This window comes from Nilaparvata lugens, unplaced genomic scaffold (genome assembly GCF_014356525.2).
Source record: "Nilaparvata lugens isolate BPH unplaced genomic scaffold, ASM1435652v1 scaffold5247, whole genome shotgun sequence".
NCBI lineage: Eukaryota > Metazoa > Arthropoda > Insecta > Hemiptera > Delphacidae > Nilaparvata > Nilaparvata lugens.
Window position 1 is genome coordinate 1392 of NW_024091123.1, and position 18768 is coordinate 20159.

General features: G+C 33.5%; 1 protein-coding gene across 1 annotated transcript; it reads right to left on the reverse strand.

The window, feature by feature from the left end:
• Positions 1-733: 733 nt before the first annotated feature.
• On the reverse strand, positions 734-18554 carry LOC120355923 (serine/threonine-protein kinase NLK-like; the record flags this gene model as incomplete). The annotated part of the gene is given in 9 exon segments (XM_039444679.1): positions 734-4454; positions 4457-4485; positions 8831-8864; positions 8867-8923; positions 11066-11288; positions 13260-13324; positions 13327-13429; positions 14465-14674; positions 18421-18554. Coding segments are annotated over 9 exon segments (896 nt in total), but the record flags the coding sequence as incomplete, so codon positions are not given.
• Positions 18555-18768: the final 214 nt, after the last annotated feature.

Genomic DNA, 18768 nt, shown 5'->3' on the forward strand with positions numbered 1-18768 from the left:
CCTCAGTCGAAATATATATTCCTACAATAAAATTGAGAAAGTTTGATAGAAATGGCAGTGACTCATCAGTCAATAAAAATATTTACACGAATCTTAAAAAAAATATTTGAGGATTTTTCAAACTTATATTCATTTGAGATGATTTTAGATCAACACAGAGTTGAACATCTCCACATTTTTCACAAGGACCATGTCGAGTATTTTGGCAGTAAATCTATTTCATTATCGTAATATAATAAAACTATATTATCAAGTTTTGATATTGGATAATATACACACCTAATAAATATTACACTGCAACAAACGGTTTATCAATTGGTGCGGAGTTTGAAATATATTTTTCATACAATAACGTGCTCTTGACTCAACTTATAAATGAATTTGAAAATGTAATATCAAAAATTAATATCATATGTAATGTAATATCAAATCAGGTAAATATCATAACGGTTTTGGGATGATTAGATAGATTATTACTAAATGTTTCGACTAAAAATTGTGATGTATCGACTATTTAAAATGGTATGATAGGAGTTTCGTAACATGTTTCATTTTTCATCTTCTCTCTCTTCCTCTTCTTATTCCTCTATCTTCTATCATTCTTCTCACGCTTATTCTTTTCCTCTTTCAAAGGGGAATATAGATGACTGTCACAAACGAATTAAACAGACAAAAATTGTGGGAAAATAGCATGTTTGTAAAATTAATCTTGGAATGAGTGATAGATGTGGCAGATTGTCTAAACTAAGTGAAAGGTATTCTAAACTAGTGAATTACTAGTTCAAACTAGATCATTACTAGAAAACTACTAGTAAATTACAAGTTTAGAACAAATAAACCTAATAAGATACAAAAACTACAGGACACAGCTTAGTAAATAAATTTGAGAAGTTAGTTTTAGTTACAAACACAATAACTATCTACTGATTAGCTAGAATGCCCTCTTTCCAAGAAATCAAAATTGAGCTAGCTACGAGATAAATAATAGTTACTAAAAATAATAATTCTTGAAATATTGACAAGTATTTCAAAAATAGCAAACTACATACACTTTCCGATTATCAGAGAATGATAAAATTCGTAGCACATGCATATACGTTGTATCCTACACTAGTGAGTTAGAATGAACATAAAAACTTATAATTAATGACAAGTGATAAACACAAATTGCTGATAGTATTTACAACTAATGCATTTCTCGCGAAATGTAGGATAATGATGAGATCTTTGGAATTCCGACACGACAAAAAAATATGGGACACAAAATAATGAAATTATAAAAAAATAAACGAAGCAATAACATTACGAACACAATATTTCTGTTTAATATCATCAGCCGAATTTTTAATCTCGTTGAAAAATGAACTAATTGAAAAATAATCTCAAATTGCAAAATGGGAGATTGTTGAAAAATTCAAACATGAAAAATATTTAAAGGGATTTTGGTTTTGCAGAACCTCATAAATGTATATGATCAGGAATATATGTGTTGATTTTTATTAAAAATTGAATTCGAATTTGTTGTGTGTTGTATTAGAATTAGAATATTACGTTGTCTGTAACTATGATCAGATGAATGGCAATAAAATTATATTTATTTTATTTAATTTTTAGTTAAATTTATTCTTGTGTAACTTTGATTTAGGAAGTGAGTTTTTACAATAATTCTTTATTGATTCCTACAATAAGTACATCATTTAAAATGATAGGGAGAGAAAAAATAAGGTAACCTTATGCTATTCCTCTCCCAAATTTAGATAAGTTTACAATATAGAGAATATTTTATCGGGATCCTGATTCAACTCCCCTTCATTTCTTTTTTGATGCTACATTTTCAACATGAATTGTAAAACCAGTTTACTAGAATTCTTTTCTTGTCAATCGCCCACATTTTACCAAAATGTCTGTTGTTTATTCAATATTAAGATTTACCTTTTTCAAAATTTGAGTAGTTTTTTCAAAGTTGTTGAATTCTTGTGGTTTGTACCCAAATTTCAACTTATTTCAACATAGCTGTGAATAGAACAGACGTTCCATTGTAAATTATTTCTCTCTTACAACCGACATTTGAATAATATTATTATTAAGTACTGTTTTGATTGAAAACGATTATATTCTTCTTATACTCAACGTTTGAGTGCTTATTTTAGTCCAGGACACTGTAAGTCCAGAAACTATAGACCCCGAGCTCAGAAATCGGCCCTTAGGCTACTTGAAAATATATTAGTCCCAAATTTATAAAACAAACTTGGCGTTGGTTAATGGTTTACTTGAATAATATTACAGTAAATAAGGCGAAGTAATTTTCAATGGTGTGAAAAAAAAAACAATATCCGATTTCGTTGTAGGGGAAGGATTTCAATTGATTTTAAAGTGATTAGTTGCAATCTAGTACACACATCTACGGGGTTCTTATATCATCGAGCCTAGAGTTCAATATTTTCGATTCAATCTAGTATAGCTGATAAACATCCATTATATGTGAAAAACATCGAATTATGTTGAAAATGTTACTGCACAGTTATAGTTCATCAATTAACTACACCATCAGTTTTAATCTAGCCCCAATAAATATTGAGAAGACACTGAAAATCACTATATTTTACAAATTTACAAGAACTTGTTTGATTATGGGGGAGAAATTTGAATTTGTAAATCGTCATGCTCCGGAATATCAACTACTACCTACGTTACATCTACTAGAACAATAAATATTACTTTATTCATAAAACACATAAAGCAATAATCATCTATTTACAGTGGGATTTTTTCGCCTGCGTGGTTCTGTTTTTTGAAATTTACAAATTCTACTATCGATAATAATCTCTACACTTTATACAGTTGTTCATTGACAGAAAAACATGAACTATCAGAGAAAATTAAGAGCATTATTACAAAAAATCATGAATGAATTGTGTTGAATACTCATGCCGACAGCTTCTACTAACGAAGTTCTACAACGTTATCAGTAAGCAGAGTTGGAAATAAATTGTAAAATTTATGGAAAATTGCATTCTGAAATTTGTTACTTATCACAGTGAGCACAGAGAAGCATTAAAACAGGAGGTTTTTTACTCTTTACTTCTACTTCTACATCATTCCTCATCATTTTTCTTTCTTTTCTATCATTTCTTCAGATTTTGGCTGTTCATAGCTTTATATAATGATACTTACATTAATGAGAAACAAATTCCCCATTCATTAATTTTATGATGTGTCATGAAATCTTCAAGAATCATAAAAAAAACATTATTTCATTAACAAGAGCCAAAATGCTTGAAAAAACTCAAATTGGTTCTCAGATGTTGGGTAGGTACCCATCCAGCAGGTAGCCAACATTTTCGAGCTACAAAGTTCATCAAATTGTTGATTTTTCCAAGCAGCCCACGACAATTATTCAATGAAAGCTTTTCAAAATATTTTGTCAACAATGCGAAGACAAAATATGCTCCATCATCTTAATAAAACCAATTAATATTCATAAACTTACAATAGTTGTTACAAATATTACATAAACCATCCGTTTTTTACAAATACACTGGTGTCAACTGATCACTGACAACCTAACTTAACCTAACATTCCACAAATAATTACAAAAATAAACCCTAACCTAAAACATAAACGGTACTGCCCAGGCAATACGAACAAATTTCAGGAGCATCGACTCAATTTAGCAGTCAAATTCTATCAGCCTTTTGTTTGAAAAAATTTCGTTAACAGTCATTTTCTTTTCTACCACCTCTTCCAATATTATTAGCCCTCCTAAAATAATCAATGTACATACAAACTAGATACAATCAAATTCAAACTACTACATGAATAAGTAGCTGAATACCAAAATAATTCATCAGTTTAATTACAAACACAGACATGTTCTTGTGAGAGAGTAACTCAAAACGTTTCAGTTTTGGGAGAGTAACTCAAAGTTAGAGTAACTCTAGAGAACTAATGAGTTCCAGTTTTGAGATAGTAACTCAAAACACTACCATACAGTAACTAGTTCAAAGTAAAACGTTCCAATTTTGAGATACAAACTCAAAACTACAGTAACTAGTTAGTAAAAAGTTCCAGCTTCGAGATAGTAACTCAAAACAATTCCATACAGTTTCAGTTATTTGAGAGAATACATTGAACACAACAAACAACTAGTCCTCCAAAACTGGGGAACATAACGTTTCCAAAGTGTCAAAACACAAAAATTCATGACACAACACATAAATTTGTGACAATAACACATAAAAGTCTGACAATAAAGTGTTACAACACAAAAACTAACGTCGCGATCAGGTCTCGCAGACAGAGATGTCTCCACGAATTTTTCGAAAGTCTTTATTTTTTTCGTTGGGTTTCTTCATTTTGTTTGCGTTTTTTGCATTTATTTTGCTCAGCCAATGAACTGTCGAAACAATATCCTAGGCTGTAGAAAATGTCACTCCCATTGGTGTGGCGAGGGGGGCAGCTCAGAGGGGTGTGCCACCGTTGAACTGTACAGAAAACACAAAACACACTTTGAAAAACATCTGCTGGACTAGTTTAAATAGAAACACTATTTAAAATCTAAAAATATACATGAAAAGATACTTATTTCCATTATCTCTCTCGAAAAACAAAAAAAAAACAAATAGAGTAAGGCATAGATTCTTCATAGTTGAACTAAAAGATCTGCTAGGACAGTTGTAATCCACTAGATTAAATTTGTAGTAAAAATTACAAAAAATGCAAATCTTTGATAGAAGATTTGATAAAATAGACCATTATTTCTTTACAATTGAACTGAACTGCTTAAAAAGATCTGTTTCGCTGATTTCAGTCGAAATATTACTAGAGTTCGAATAACATGTATAAGAACACTCCAACACAATCATCTCTTGCCAGAAAATCAAATACAATGAGAAATGAACTATTTCACCTTGCCTAAAAAGCAGTCGTTAGATCATGTCAGAGGCCCTGAAATTGATCAGTTGCGACCTGAAAACTCTGACACCAGACCTGAGCCAGCCACGTCAAACGATATTATTATTATTATTATTATTATTATTACCTTGGAATAATTTTCTTCCAAGATGATTATTGGTCAATACGGTCATTGGAATCATTATAATACCTTGAATCATTGACCTAATACTTGGGTGATTTCAAAGTAACTGTAAATCGTACTAAAGTGAGGTCCACGTTATAATGGCAGTGTTTGATTAACAATGGTATTGCTATCCTTGCCTATCATTCAACAAAGCGGATAGCGCTATCTCTTTCTCGCTGTGCTCTGTTGCCAGATCGTCTTTCAACAATGTACAATTAATAATTATTAACAAAATATTTCATCTTAGTTATGAAGATTCATTATATCTTTGAAAAATATAATTTCTTGCTTAATAAAATATAATTGATTATTTTAAACGAGTATGAACAGTTAATATTAGATCAAAAGACCTCTATCAGCTACCGTCTACAGAAGGCATTGACAAGACAAAGGATCGGCAAAGTTTTTCTCCTATCTTTCTCCACTGCCACTATAACGTGGACCTCACTATGGGAGTGAGGGTATCATAGTCTAGTACTATTCTAGTTCTAGTACTAGAAAAACAAGGTATAACATCATTTCTTAACTAGAAAAACCATACAAGTTAATAGAATAAACGTTTGTGCACACCAATGCGATTTGCATAACCAAAACGGCGACGATTTAAATCATTCTATATTATTACATTGAAACTTCATTAAAACATAACATTAAAACATTCAAACACGGCTTGAAATTTCTCCCACTCCCGTCGCCGTATGCGAATCGCACTGAACTTAGGACATGGATACGCTATAAATGAAACAAGATTTTTGGAAAAATCTCCTTGGCTAGTATAAATAAAAATACAATAATTAGGGCCATATGCACACCTCCGTTTAACACTAATCTACATGAAGATATGGTGGCATTCATTATAATGCATTTCATACCGGGTTTAAACAAACAGCTGATCTATCTGCGTTTAAACCGAGATGGTGCATACCACTACCTTCGTAAACGGAGGTAGTGTGCATACGGCCCTAAATGTCTCTTCACACTAAGCTTCAGCTACGCTATGCTGAAATACTTTCTTTCTCCCAATGTTAAATCCAAGCTACAAATATGTGCCGTTCACATTCGTAGCTTGAATTTAAGGCTGTGCAAAGGCTAAAAATAAACATTCTACTTGTGATATTTTTTAAAGTTTTTCGATTTGTATATCATCAAGCTATCAAAAGGAAAAGTTTTTTAATGAAAACATTTTTTCCAATCATTACTTTTTGAGATATGAGCGCCTGAAGTGTCAAATTTTGGGACAGAACATTTCAAATTCGGTAAGATATAAATCCATGAGATTTAGAGGATGGATTCTTCATGGTATTGTTGATCTAGTAAAACAAAAATTTTCTGAAAATATCAATTTTTGAAAAAGTTATTCAATTTACCAAAAATAACCAAACATTACTCAACTAAAAGTTATTTTTAGTAAATTGAATAACTATCTTAAAAATTTATATTTTACTAGATCAACAATACCATGAAGAATCTACCCTCTAAATCCCATGGATTGATCTCTTACCAAATTTGAAATGTTCTGTCCCAAAAATTTAAACTTTAGGCGCTCATATCTCAAAAAGTAATGATCGGAAAAAAATGTTTTCCTGAGATAACTTTTTCATTTTGATAGCTTAATGATATACAAATCGAAAAACTTGAAAAATATCACGAGTAGAAAGTTTATTTTTAGCCTTTGCACAGCCTCAACATTGGGAGATAGGACGTATTTCAGCGAAGCGTAGCCAAGTGTGAAGAGACCATTAGAAATCGAAAGATACAAAAAAAAAAATAAAACAATCCCCCATCATCTCTCAACAGAAAAGCACATAAAATACATACACAAAACAATCTCATAACAGAAAAACATGGGAAATGTAACACAGATCCAACATAATTTTAGGAAATCTCATAACATTAAAACGATATTCGATGCCTAACAATATTTTGCCATAGGTACTTTCACAGTTCATTATTGACAGCATAATATATTTTTATCACAGGTCTGTGTGTGTCACAAGAAGTCTTGTGAAATGGGAGTAATATTTTATATATAATACAGTATGAAACACCGTAATAAAACACAGTATAAACAGACTGTACAGGAGTTCTTTCTATATAGGCCTACTTGATCCTAAAGACAACAGATTCCAACACTTGACTCACGAAACAAGTAATTAAATCAAAAAATTGTAAGTAATAATTATGATTAAAATTCATCATTATTATTTCATGTAAGTAGTATCTATTATTAAACGAAAATACCAATTATATGCTGTGAATCTCCCCGAGGACTTCAAATTTATTTCCATAAGTAGACATTTTCCATCAATTTCAATGAAATATCACTGATATCAGTAAATCTTCTAGAAATAAGTTACTGTTTATCTATCCACCGTCTATTCATTCAAAAGTAAATACAGTTTACTTGGCCCTTCCAAATAGTTACAGTTCTTTTGCAAATGATACTAGTTTTCCAGAATGAAAACTAGGCTGAATAAAGTTCATATAAAATAATTAACTTAACTCCTGGATCATTTGAAATTTACAAAGACATAATATTGTCATGCAATTTTGGGAGTTTTTTGGAAATCATAGATAAGGACCGTGATCTACTCGAGGGATCTAGAAGTATAGGCTACTACAGGGGGCTAGGGTATTCTACAGTGATTCTACTGGGTATTAATTTGCTGATAGTAATTATTTTTATTTGCTGATTGCAAACGAAATGGGTAGGCCTAGTGAATATATGAGTAGTCTGATCATTTCCTTTAACTACTAGCAATATTTCCCATTTATTCCCAATGGATATTCCATTTGAACTGGGAAATATCAATTAAATTTGAACCCCTCTCAAATAAATATTTTTTTAATACAAAACATTCAACATGATTCATGTCACTAATATTATACACAATATTTGGGATAAAATTCAAATCATCCCTTACACTTTTATATTTAATAAATGCATAACATGTTTCGACTCTATCATATTTACATTTTCAAATGCAAATAATCTGAAGTAAACTTGGTGGTTGCCTTTGATAATGGCTCTTATAAGTCAAAGCATGCTATGCAATAATTAGATATAAAAGGATACTGGATATTTTTTAGTACAATAATAGTGGTACCCCTATGAAGAAAAAGTGAATATCCACCACATTTGGAGTTTCTTCTATCATACTTTGTTTTTTTTTTTGTAAAACAAACCATCATTTTGAAATAATTGAACCCTTCTCCTTAATTTCCGAATTCTAATCTGATGTACATATTCCTCAGTTAGAAAACCAAGCAGTTCTCATCGCCTTTCTTTCTTTTGTCATACTTATTTAATTGTAAAACAAACCATCATTTTGAAATCATCGACCCTCTTTTCTCAATTTTCAAACTCTAATCTAAAATACATATTCCCCAATTAGAAACCAATCAGCTCTCATAGTCTTTCTTTCTGTTATCTTTTTTGTGTGGAGAACCCTTTATTGAAATTATTTTGAAATCATTAAACCCTTTTTCATAATTTTCAAACTCTATCTGAAATACATATTCCTCAGTTAGGAACCAAGTAGTTTTCATCCCCCTTCTTTCTACTAGCAGTTCTTATTTTCCCTCTTTCACATTTTTATATTTAGTGAAGCTAACCAGACTGAGACCAGAACAGAACAGAGAGACAGTGAGAGAGAGAAAAAATAGAAGAAAAGAGATAATGGAGTACCGGGATTGTTTGATGAGTGAGTGAGGAAGTGTTGAGAGGTGGACCTGAGCCATTGCCTTACCTGGCAAAACTCTTAAAGGCGGCCGACTGCGGTTGATGCACAGTGGCACACGCCGGGTGTTCAGCTGCTCCACTATGAACTTGTACATCTCCTCTGCAACACAAAATAACAGAAATTAAATCAAATTCCTCAAAGAAATTTATACATAAAATCAAATTCCTCCAAAACATACTACAAGAAATTTCACTATTTTGGTAAGGGATACTCATATTCATGTTGAAATTAACCTTCCGGCAGTCGCGCTGTTGTAAAAACAACAATGTCAGTTTATTTGCTGCACAAAACTATTGGATGGGGAGGTTGATTGATTGAGTACTTCATTTATGTAGATTACAATCATACTGGCTTATACACTCATATACAATAGCTTACAATACAGCAAAATTATAGATGAATTTACAAAATATAAATTATTAAGGAAATAATTATTGAGCTGTAAATGATATGAAAAAAGCAATTTGTATAACTATAGATAAAATAGATAATATTGTTATGCATCTACATAAATTGGCGGAGCTTTGGACATATCAATGTCCATTCTTCGGAAAGAATATTCGAAATATCCTTCCCACTAACTCTCTACCAAAAAGTTAAAGTACTCTTTTTTAAATATATAGAGTAATAAGTGAGTATAATGCGAGTAGAACATAGCAGTTCACTTAGTAATGATGTCAGAATCATGAAAACACCAGTATTAGGTACATACTCATCCTATATGAATTAAAATGGTCAATTTGTTACTTTGAATACTGAAACTCATACAGCATACGACTGAAAATATTCAAGTTTTATTCAGTAACAAATATCATACAGATTATTAACAGCAAATAAGCATCAGTAATCTTGTTATTAATGGAATTTCCTGTTAATTAAATATAGAAAACCAAAAAAATGAAATGAACAAAATAATTTTAGGTAATTATGTCATTCATGAATGACGAAAATTTATTGAAGTTCAATTATTTATAGAAGTTTATTGAAAATTTATTGAAGTTTATGAATCTGAAAAACATAGAGAATGGGATTTAATACAGTGTTGAATCACCCGAAGATAGAACGTTATTAATAATATATTTCAATTTTAATTTGAAATTTTATCATAGCATTGATAATCCTAGTAGGAAAGATTCCAGAATAGAAGCTGTTTTCCTACACGTAACCTCTACTCGAACCTCTGAGGAAGCTCCACAAAACTAAGGCAAGATATTTTTTTTATTTTGGATAGTAAAAATTCAAAAATCTGGTGTGGCGCACTCACACAACTTTCCTTGCCGTTATGAAAATTGATCATCTGACGCTAGTGTTCTCGCGCATATCAAGTCTACTTATAAACAAAGATCCAAGCCAGCTAGCTGGTAACAGGACAATAACGTTGGAGACATACGAGGTCTGCTATCTCTTCATAGTGAATCATTTAATAGAATCAACAGTTTGCAATAATTGGATAATCACATTTTCTCGAATTTCGACCTTATTTTTAATTTTAGGTGAAAATGTTACTGGACATTAATTGTAGAGATTCTCATGCTTAATCTTTTCCACTCGAAATTTTTTGTTAAAATTGTATCTGAAGCCTGATAATTGAGAATCTAAAATCAAACTTTGCATAGATGGGGCGGAGCTCCTGAAATTTTTACAGATATGGGACTTGTAGCAGTTGATAGAGCTTATCGATGACTATTCTAGGTATAACTTTAATCAAAATCGTTGGAGCCGTTTTCGAGAAAATCGCGAAAAACACTGTTTTTGACAACATTTTCGCCATTTTAGCCGCCATCTTGAATCGCATTTGATCGAAATCGTTTGTGTCGGATCCTTATAGTGTAAGGACCTTAAGTTCCAAATTTCAAGTCATTCCGTTAATTGGGAGATGAGATATCGGGTACACAGACGCACATACACTCATACCCACACACACACACACACACCACACACCACACACACCACACACACACACACACACACACACACACACACACACACACCACACACCACACATACCAATACCCAAAAAACACTTTTTTGGACTCAGGGGACCTTGAAACGTCTAGAAATTTAGAAATTTGGGTACCTTAATTTTTTTCGAAAAGCAATACTTTTATTTTTAATTTTTTTCGAAATGTGGTAATAGGGCAAGGAAAGTAAAAATGGACTTTTTCTTCTGCAAATGTAGACTCCTTTGTAATTTGAAAGAGTTTGATTCGAGTTTTTGAAATATGTATAGTTAGCCAGTACCTTTGACCTGCTGCACCGAGGTGAGCTTCTTCTCCCAGAGGTCGTCGAAGGCGTGCGGCGTCTTGGGCTCGAAGTCGGGCGTGAACTGACGCAGACTGTTGGCCGAGTTGGTGTAGCAGCACTTGCACATGCACGAGTGGTAGCGCAGTCTGCCCTCATCCAGGTAGGGGTGCGCCAGGGCGTCCATCACTGTGATGCGCTTGTCCGGGTCGAACACCAACATCTAATCATCAAAACACATATCAATAAATATATCATTTCGTTAATTGTCGCATTTAGTTACAGACAAATAAATCATTTCGTTGGTTATTTCATGTAGTTAGAGACGAATAAATCATTTTGTTATATATGTATGTCGTATGGATAGACAGTGGCAGAAGCAAATAAAAGAGAGAGATAAAAACAATAATTCATAGTGTGCTTCCAACAGTAAATTGGGTGTCATGGCCCTGAAAAGAACCCTTTGAATTTTTCCAATCAAGTCCCTTTTATTCTCTGTCTGTAGCCGTAAATTTCTCTGTTGGGAGGCCGTGAAACGGCGTTCGGCACCATATTGCTGCTCATTTCTATTAGAGAGCACGTTTGTCAGAGACACACCGCGAGCAGCTTTGCCTGTTGAAACCTTGCACAGTTCAAATTACCAATAGATTCAGTTTGATCATTGCCAATATCCAACCCTCACTTTTACCCCGCATGAACAACTTTCAGGACTTCAAGTCCTAAATGGCTGATGTTGTTGCCTGTCCGCTTTGGTGCGGCCCTTTTGGTCGCCTCTTACGATATCAAGCAGGGGATACTGTGGGTGTCATTCTAGTTATTAATTTTATTCAAAATTCGAGTCCGTATTGTTGACTCGAACCCCCCCCCCCCACCAACAGGAGGCATCATTTCGTTGATTATTTCATTTAGTTATAGACTACTACTCAGGTCCATGGCACCATCCATGTTCAGACAAGAACTAAGCCCTAAAAAGGAGATAACGCTATCTGCTTTGTTAAATGATAGACAAAGATAGCGACACCAATGCTATTCAAATACATCCAATATAACATAGACCTCACTGTGATGATAGGCCTACCATTTCTACTAAAGTGAAAGCTTTATCGCAGTCATTTGAGCCGTAATTCAGCTGGAACATACAATCACGGGCCATTCACTATCCGATATATTGTCCAACTATACTCCGTATAAAATTAATAATATTTGAAACGAAATTAGGAAATTGACGAAGTTTTGGGCAATAGCCTGTTTATTCTTCTCCGATCTTTGTATTGTTTGTGATAACCTAATAAATAAATAAAATTACTTCTTACTTGGGATGGACATGCGCAGCAGAGAATGCATACAGAGGCAGGAATGGATACAACGGCAGTGATGTTACCATTCTGAACCAGCCAGCATTCTCTAATATCTCGTGAATATTCAAGCGCTCATGTTAAACTTACAGAGTTTCCTCTCTGAAAGCCTTCAGTCCACTGACTAATTGACAAATTGGCAACTGCGCTTCCATCTACAACTCTATCCATCACTGTAATTGGCTGATCTCCCTCCATTTCTCTGCGCCGCATATTCCTCCAAGTCAAAAGTTATTTTGTACGGAGTATAGAGGTCCTTCAACTCAATGTTGGAACGTGAATGGGGTTGTTGTGGGCGAGGCGAATGCTGTCGAAAGTGTGGTGAACTGTTGAACGGTTGACTTGTCCGACCTCGCAAGGTCAGCCGTCTGTGTTCAATTTCATAGTTTTCAAAATTTAATTTAGACGTGACTTTGACTTGGACTACGACTACGCCTCGTTTCGAAAAGCCAATTTTCTGACACCAGCTGTTCAAAGCCTAGAACTTAGTTGAATCCCGAGCTCGGAAACCGGCCCTATATACAGCAACACCACAGCGGATTTTTAAAGGTGCGTACAGGCTTATGCACCGCGAAGGCGCTCCTTGCTCTCTTCAACAGCTGATTATATCTGTATTTGTATAGACACAGTAAGATACAGTTATAATAAGCATAACATCAGCTTATGAAAAACGAAATTTATTAATTTACGATACAAATGACACTAATCTAACATTGGTAGATGGAATAATAAGGTAGTCCTTGTGCTACGTGTACGTGTTTGTGGCGCGTGAGTCTGTACGCACCTTAGTCTGTGTTTTTTTAATAATATTTCGATTATTATTTGTGTATTTCAATTACCTGACAGAGTAAATGAACGGCCTCGTGTGTGGCCTGCGATGAGAGCGTGTAGAGGGCAGTGAGGGAGGGGGTTTGACGCGTTGACGCAACATGTGCGTGCGTGCGCCCTCACACGCGTGGCGCATGTCGTCCAGCGACGGAGTCCCCAGCAGGTCGGTGATCAACTCCAACTGAAATACATTCAAATAAATAGTTAATTTAATACATATTGAATAGAACAGAAGTGGTACCAACCCAAATACAGAACAAAATTCATCAACTCAATTGATATTGATTTACAAGTCACTGAAGCGGTGATTTTCATTGGTTCTCTGCAGAAAAATAGTCCATTGAGTGTTAACATTGCCACACTTTTCTGCCCAGCAGAGCAGAAGTTGATTGAAAAGCAGGGGTTAATGTTCAGAAAGTCGGTGATCAACTTCAACTAGAATTAATTTGACTAGATAAATAATCGAGAAAAAATTTAATAAAGTTGAATTATTCACTAAGGGCTCCATTAACCTGCATATTTCTTATATGGTTTCCAATAATGTATCAGCTCATGAATATTCGATCGCACATATCAGCTGTGGCTAGCTTTCCATTATGTGTCTATCTGGTGAAAAATAAATTGAGGTTATGTTAATCCTTAAAAATATTTCTATCGTCTTCTTCAACTCACAAATAACATCAAATCGACATTAAAAATTGAATACACACATAATCAAAAAATTCAAATTCTTCATTTGCCATAATACAATACAATTTTTTTCAAAACAAAAACACCATTAAATTCGGAAATAATGAAATAAAACACATAGATTTAGTAAATTCCACGTGTATTTTTTGTATAGTACCATATTTTCTTAGCCACACTGGTTACATACATCATCAAGCGATTTTTTGAACCGATATTTGAACTCGATCTGTAATTTTCATTATTTTCTGAATTTTGTCTACAAATGAATTTGATTGCTGATTACAAAAATTAGAACAAAATGATAAACCAGTTACGCTGCGTTTACACCAACGTTAGTAGACTAAGAAAATGTTTATTTCTCCGTCCTTACAGATTCTATCAGATTAAACACATCCTGGCAAGCACATGATGTGTATCTCTATTGATGTCATCTTGATGTCTTATAAGATTTATAAGGTAGACTGGTTTTCGAACATTTCAAAATTTATGTGAACTCGTTTTCGAGCAATTCGAATTATTGGTTTACCTGCTGCACAGGACTCTGCGCCTGAAACAGAATTCGCCGACCGAGCAGTTCGCCGAAAATGCAGCCGACACTCCACACGTCGACGGCAGCGCTGTAGTGGCGAGCTCCCATCAGGATCTCGGGCGCCCTATAGTATTGGGTCACCACCTCCTGGGTCATCTTTTTGCATTGGTCTGGTTCCTCCACCCTGGCCAGGCCAAAGTCGCAGATCTACAACACAAGATAACAGTCAATATCATCTTCATAACATTATGCTTAACATAATAATTCGTACTGCATGCATGACCAGTTGTCACCATTTAAACATCAATATTAAATTTTCAATTCCAATTGCATCTAAGACTAGCCGTCAGGCTTAGTATAATAATAATTATTATTAAGAAGATTCAATAACATTATGCAATCTTCATAACATTACGCTTGAAAAACAATATAACAAAACAAACACAAAAATAAAAACGCAGATCTACAACACAAATTACTAGTCAATATTATCTCTATAACATTATTATTAAACACCTAGCAGGTAACCCGTGCTCCGCAAGAGTCTGATTGAAACACTACAAACTGAAAACTTGAAGTACTGGAAATCTTGGAGAATTTAAAATACACCTATAACCGTCCGTGATAAATCAAGAATCTATATGCAAAATGACTACAAACTGTAAACTTGAAGTACTGAAATCTTGGGGAATTTAAAATAGGCCCATAATCGTCCTTGGTAAATCAAGAATCTATATGCAAAATTTCAAGTTCATCAGTCCAGTAGTTCAGACGATGCGCCATTCGTGAATCTCCTAAGTGTATAAGCCAATTATTCTTTTCTTTATTATATTATAAGGTATAACTTATATTGAGGATCATTCTGGTCTACATTAATTAGGTTTTCTATTGTAAGATCGAAAACTGATGTTTGAATCAATTAGGAAGGAATATTTTTGCACACGAATGTGACAGGAAATTCACAAGTAAAAGAGTACAACAAATCAATCACAGAAGATAAGAGCATTGATTAGTTAGTTAACTAGAGCATTAAGCAGTAGTTAACCAAGCTGAATAAAAAGACTAGATATATTGTTATAGGAAAAATATAGCCTAAGAAGATATCCCATGGTATAGATTGTTTATGATCTAAATTTCAATTTTAACTCAAGCCGACAGTCCTAGTAGTTTTTTTTGGTGAAGCTATGTGACGCTGGTAGTCTCTCATACTGTACCGTCCTTACACTCTCATCCCAACAAAACAGTAATATTATACAGTAGTCGGCTTGAGTTAACAAAAATCTGCTTGAAATTTGGAACATGAACGACATTGGCCCATATGAATAAAACCAGAGCAAATGTTCATGAGCAAAAGCATTGAGCATAAGGTTTTGCTCATGAGCAAAAGGTAGGAGCAAAAGCATTTGCTGATCCTGAGTTCTGGAGCAAATGCTCACGTATTTTAAAGATTTTTCATCAGCTGATTCGCTTTTGTAGCCTTAATTTCTATTTATAGCTCACGAAAGCGCTAAATATGCAAGTAGGGTGAACCGCTTGTATTTGCGTCGTCTGCTCTGTTTTCTTATGAATACAGTTTTAGGTTAGTTCAGTCTCGTTTATTTCATAGAAAATGAAGCAAATGCTCCATATTTTAGAAGTATGAACAAATGCTCAACTTTATTCATATGGCCCATCTTCTTAAGCTATCTTTTATCTATGACATTGCCAAACGACAGATGTATCGTTTGAAGGCAGTGTTCTTTCTTTGACGTCTCCTCCTTGCATTATTGTACTTTCTGTGTTTATTATTGATTGTGACGATTCAATGTTGAGAAACTTGTCTTTTATATGCAACAACTTGAATAAATGAAATTTGATTTGTATCTATTTGTCATAAACAGTATAAATATACCATATCGACAGTTGTATTATATTCTAAAGAATTATTCAATAAGTAGTTGAGTATTATTTTTTCTACAGTTACGTTGAAAGTGGCCATTTGCTGCTGCACTGATTACAGAATGCAAAGGGAATACTTTTGCTCTAGTGCTTGAGGGGAATAGTATATTTCGCACCTAGGGCCGAAAATGAGACTTTTCTGGCTCGAAATCGGTTTTCAAGTCCGAGGCCGTAGGCCGAGGACTAGAAAAGATTGAGAGCCGGAAAAAACATTTTTGCCCATGGTGAGAACGTAATTTTTCGCCACACAGAAAAATAAACAATATATATATGAGAATAATAATTATTCTCGTCTATTATAAGCACTTCCGAAAGCAAAAGTGGAAGGTCATAGCTCTAGCAAATCTGAGATATAATCTGAATATCAAGAAATTGGTCCAAGTATTTTATTTTTATTCTGATTTGTCTAAATAACCTAAAAGATTATGTAAGAGGTTGAGTTTATACTTTTTATTCTTCCAAATGACAATAAGATGATATTATTATAAATGTTTTAATTATTGAATGATAAACACAAATAATGAAAAGTTTTTGATCAGCTGGTTTATCACACTTGAAAAAGTTTTTGATCAGCTGGTTTATCACACTTGAAAAAGTTTTTGATCAGCTGTTTTAGCACACTTGAAATTCGGCCAATCTGATGTGATCTGAATGTCAATGGAAGTTTAGGTTAGAAGTTCTATCCTTCTATGAAAATCGAATTATTTGAATAGTTATAATATATATCTTATCTGTATTTTATTCATTTAAATAAAATGATAGTATATTATTACAGAAATATTTTGAATTCTAGAAGCATAAAATGATTCCGTTTATCCACCATGTTCCGTGATAAACGCTTTACTAGGAGTTTGAGGTTAGATTCTATTATACTCTGAAAATTGAATTTGAATAGTTTATAATATCTCATTGTATTTCATTCATCCAAATAAAATGATAGTTTATTGCAAAAACTTTATTCAATTCTAGAAGCATAAACTGATTCCGTTTCATAAACTATTTTGTAAACACGTTCACATCAAATCAGAATCAGCTGACTTCAAGGTTTTTACAGCCTAGGGCCGTAAAAATTTTACCGGCCTGGTCAGAAAACAATCACTTTCGGCCTCCATATGACGCACGTAAACCAGCTCATTACATCCAAGTGGGGCGAATCGTATATTTCGCACCTAGGGCCGAAAATGAGACTTTTCTGGCTCGAAATCGGTTTTCAAGTCCGAGGCGTAGGCCGAGGACTAGAAAAGATTGAGAGCCGGAAACACATTTTTGCCGTGGTGCGAACGCTATTTTTCGCCACACAAAAAAATAAGGTTTCATTTGTGCGTAAATGCGTCGTCGACCACGACAGGGTGAGGATCTCAGTTGGGTGGATTTCAAATTGTCTAAATAACCTAAAAGATTATGTTCAATTATGTTCTAATGTTTTATGTTTTAATTTTATGATTCTAGTGTTAAATGGGAGGTTGAGTTTACACTTTTTATTCTTTCAAATGGCAATAAGATGAGAATTAGTATGAATGTTTTGATTTTGAATAATAAACACAAATAATGAAAAGTTTTTGATCAGCTGTTTTAGCAGACTAACTTGGACAATCTGAATGTCAACAATGCTTGTCATCGTCGAATGCGAAAGTTGAGGTTAGAAGTTCTATCCTACTCTGAAAATAGAATTTGAATAGTTTTTAGATAATTTATTTATATTCCATTCATCCAAATAAAATGATGGTATCTTATTGATGAATACTTTATTCAATTCTAGAAGCAGATAACTGTTTTCGTTTCATAAACTATTTTGTAAACACGTTCACATCAAATCAGAATCAGCTGACTTCAAGGTTATTTTACAGCCCTAGGGCCGTAAAAATTTTACCGGCTGGTCAGAAAACAATCACTTTCGGCCTCCATAAGACGCACGAAAACCAGCTCATTACATCCAAGTGGGGCGAAAACGTTTCTTTCGGTGCAGCAAAATGTCACTTTGCGCACTAGTTGCACAAATAACTATTGTATATTACCTTTAGTACACAATTGCTGTTAACCAAAAGGTTTCCTGGCTTGATGTCTCTGTGTAGGATTCTGGCTGAATGGAGGTACTTCAGACCTGCAATAAAAAAAAATATATTAAAATAAAAATTAACAACAGAAAGATCTTACAATTGTAGCATAGCTATTGATAATTAATTTTAAGAATTACTCAATACAATAAATAAATAATCTGTCGATTTATTTTACTTGTTCGATGTTAGACGAATATTTTATAATTCAGAAACTTGACCACTTCTATTGAACATAATAACTTTCATAACTTCAGACCCGAACAAGTTATTCGATGTGATAAATGACGTTGTTTGTAGCATTTTTAT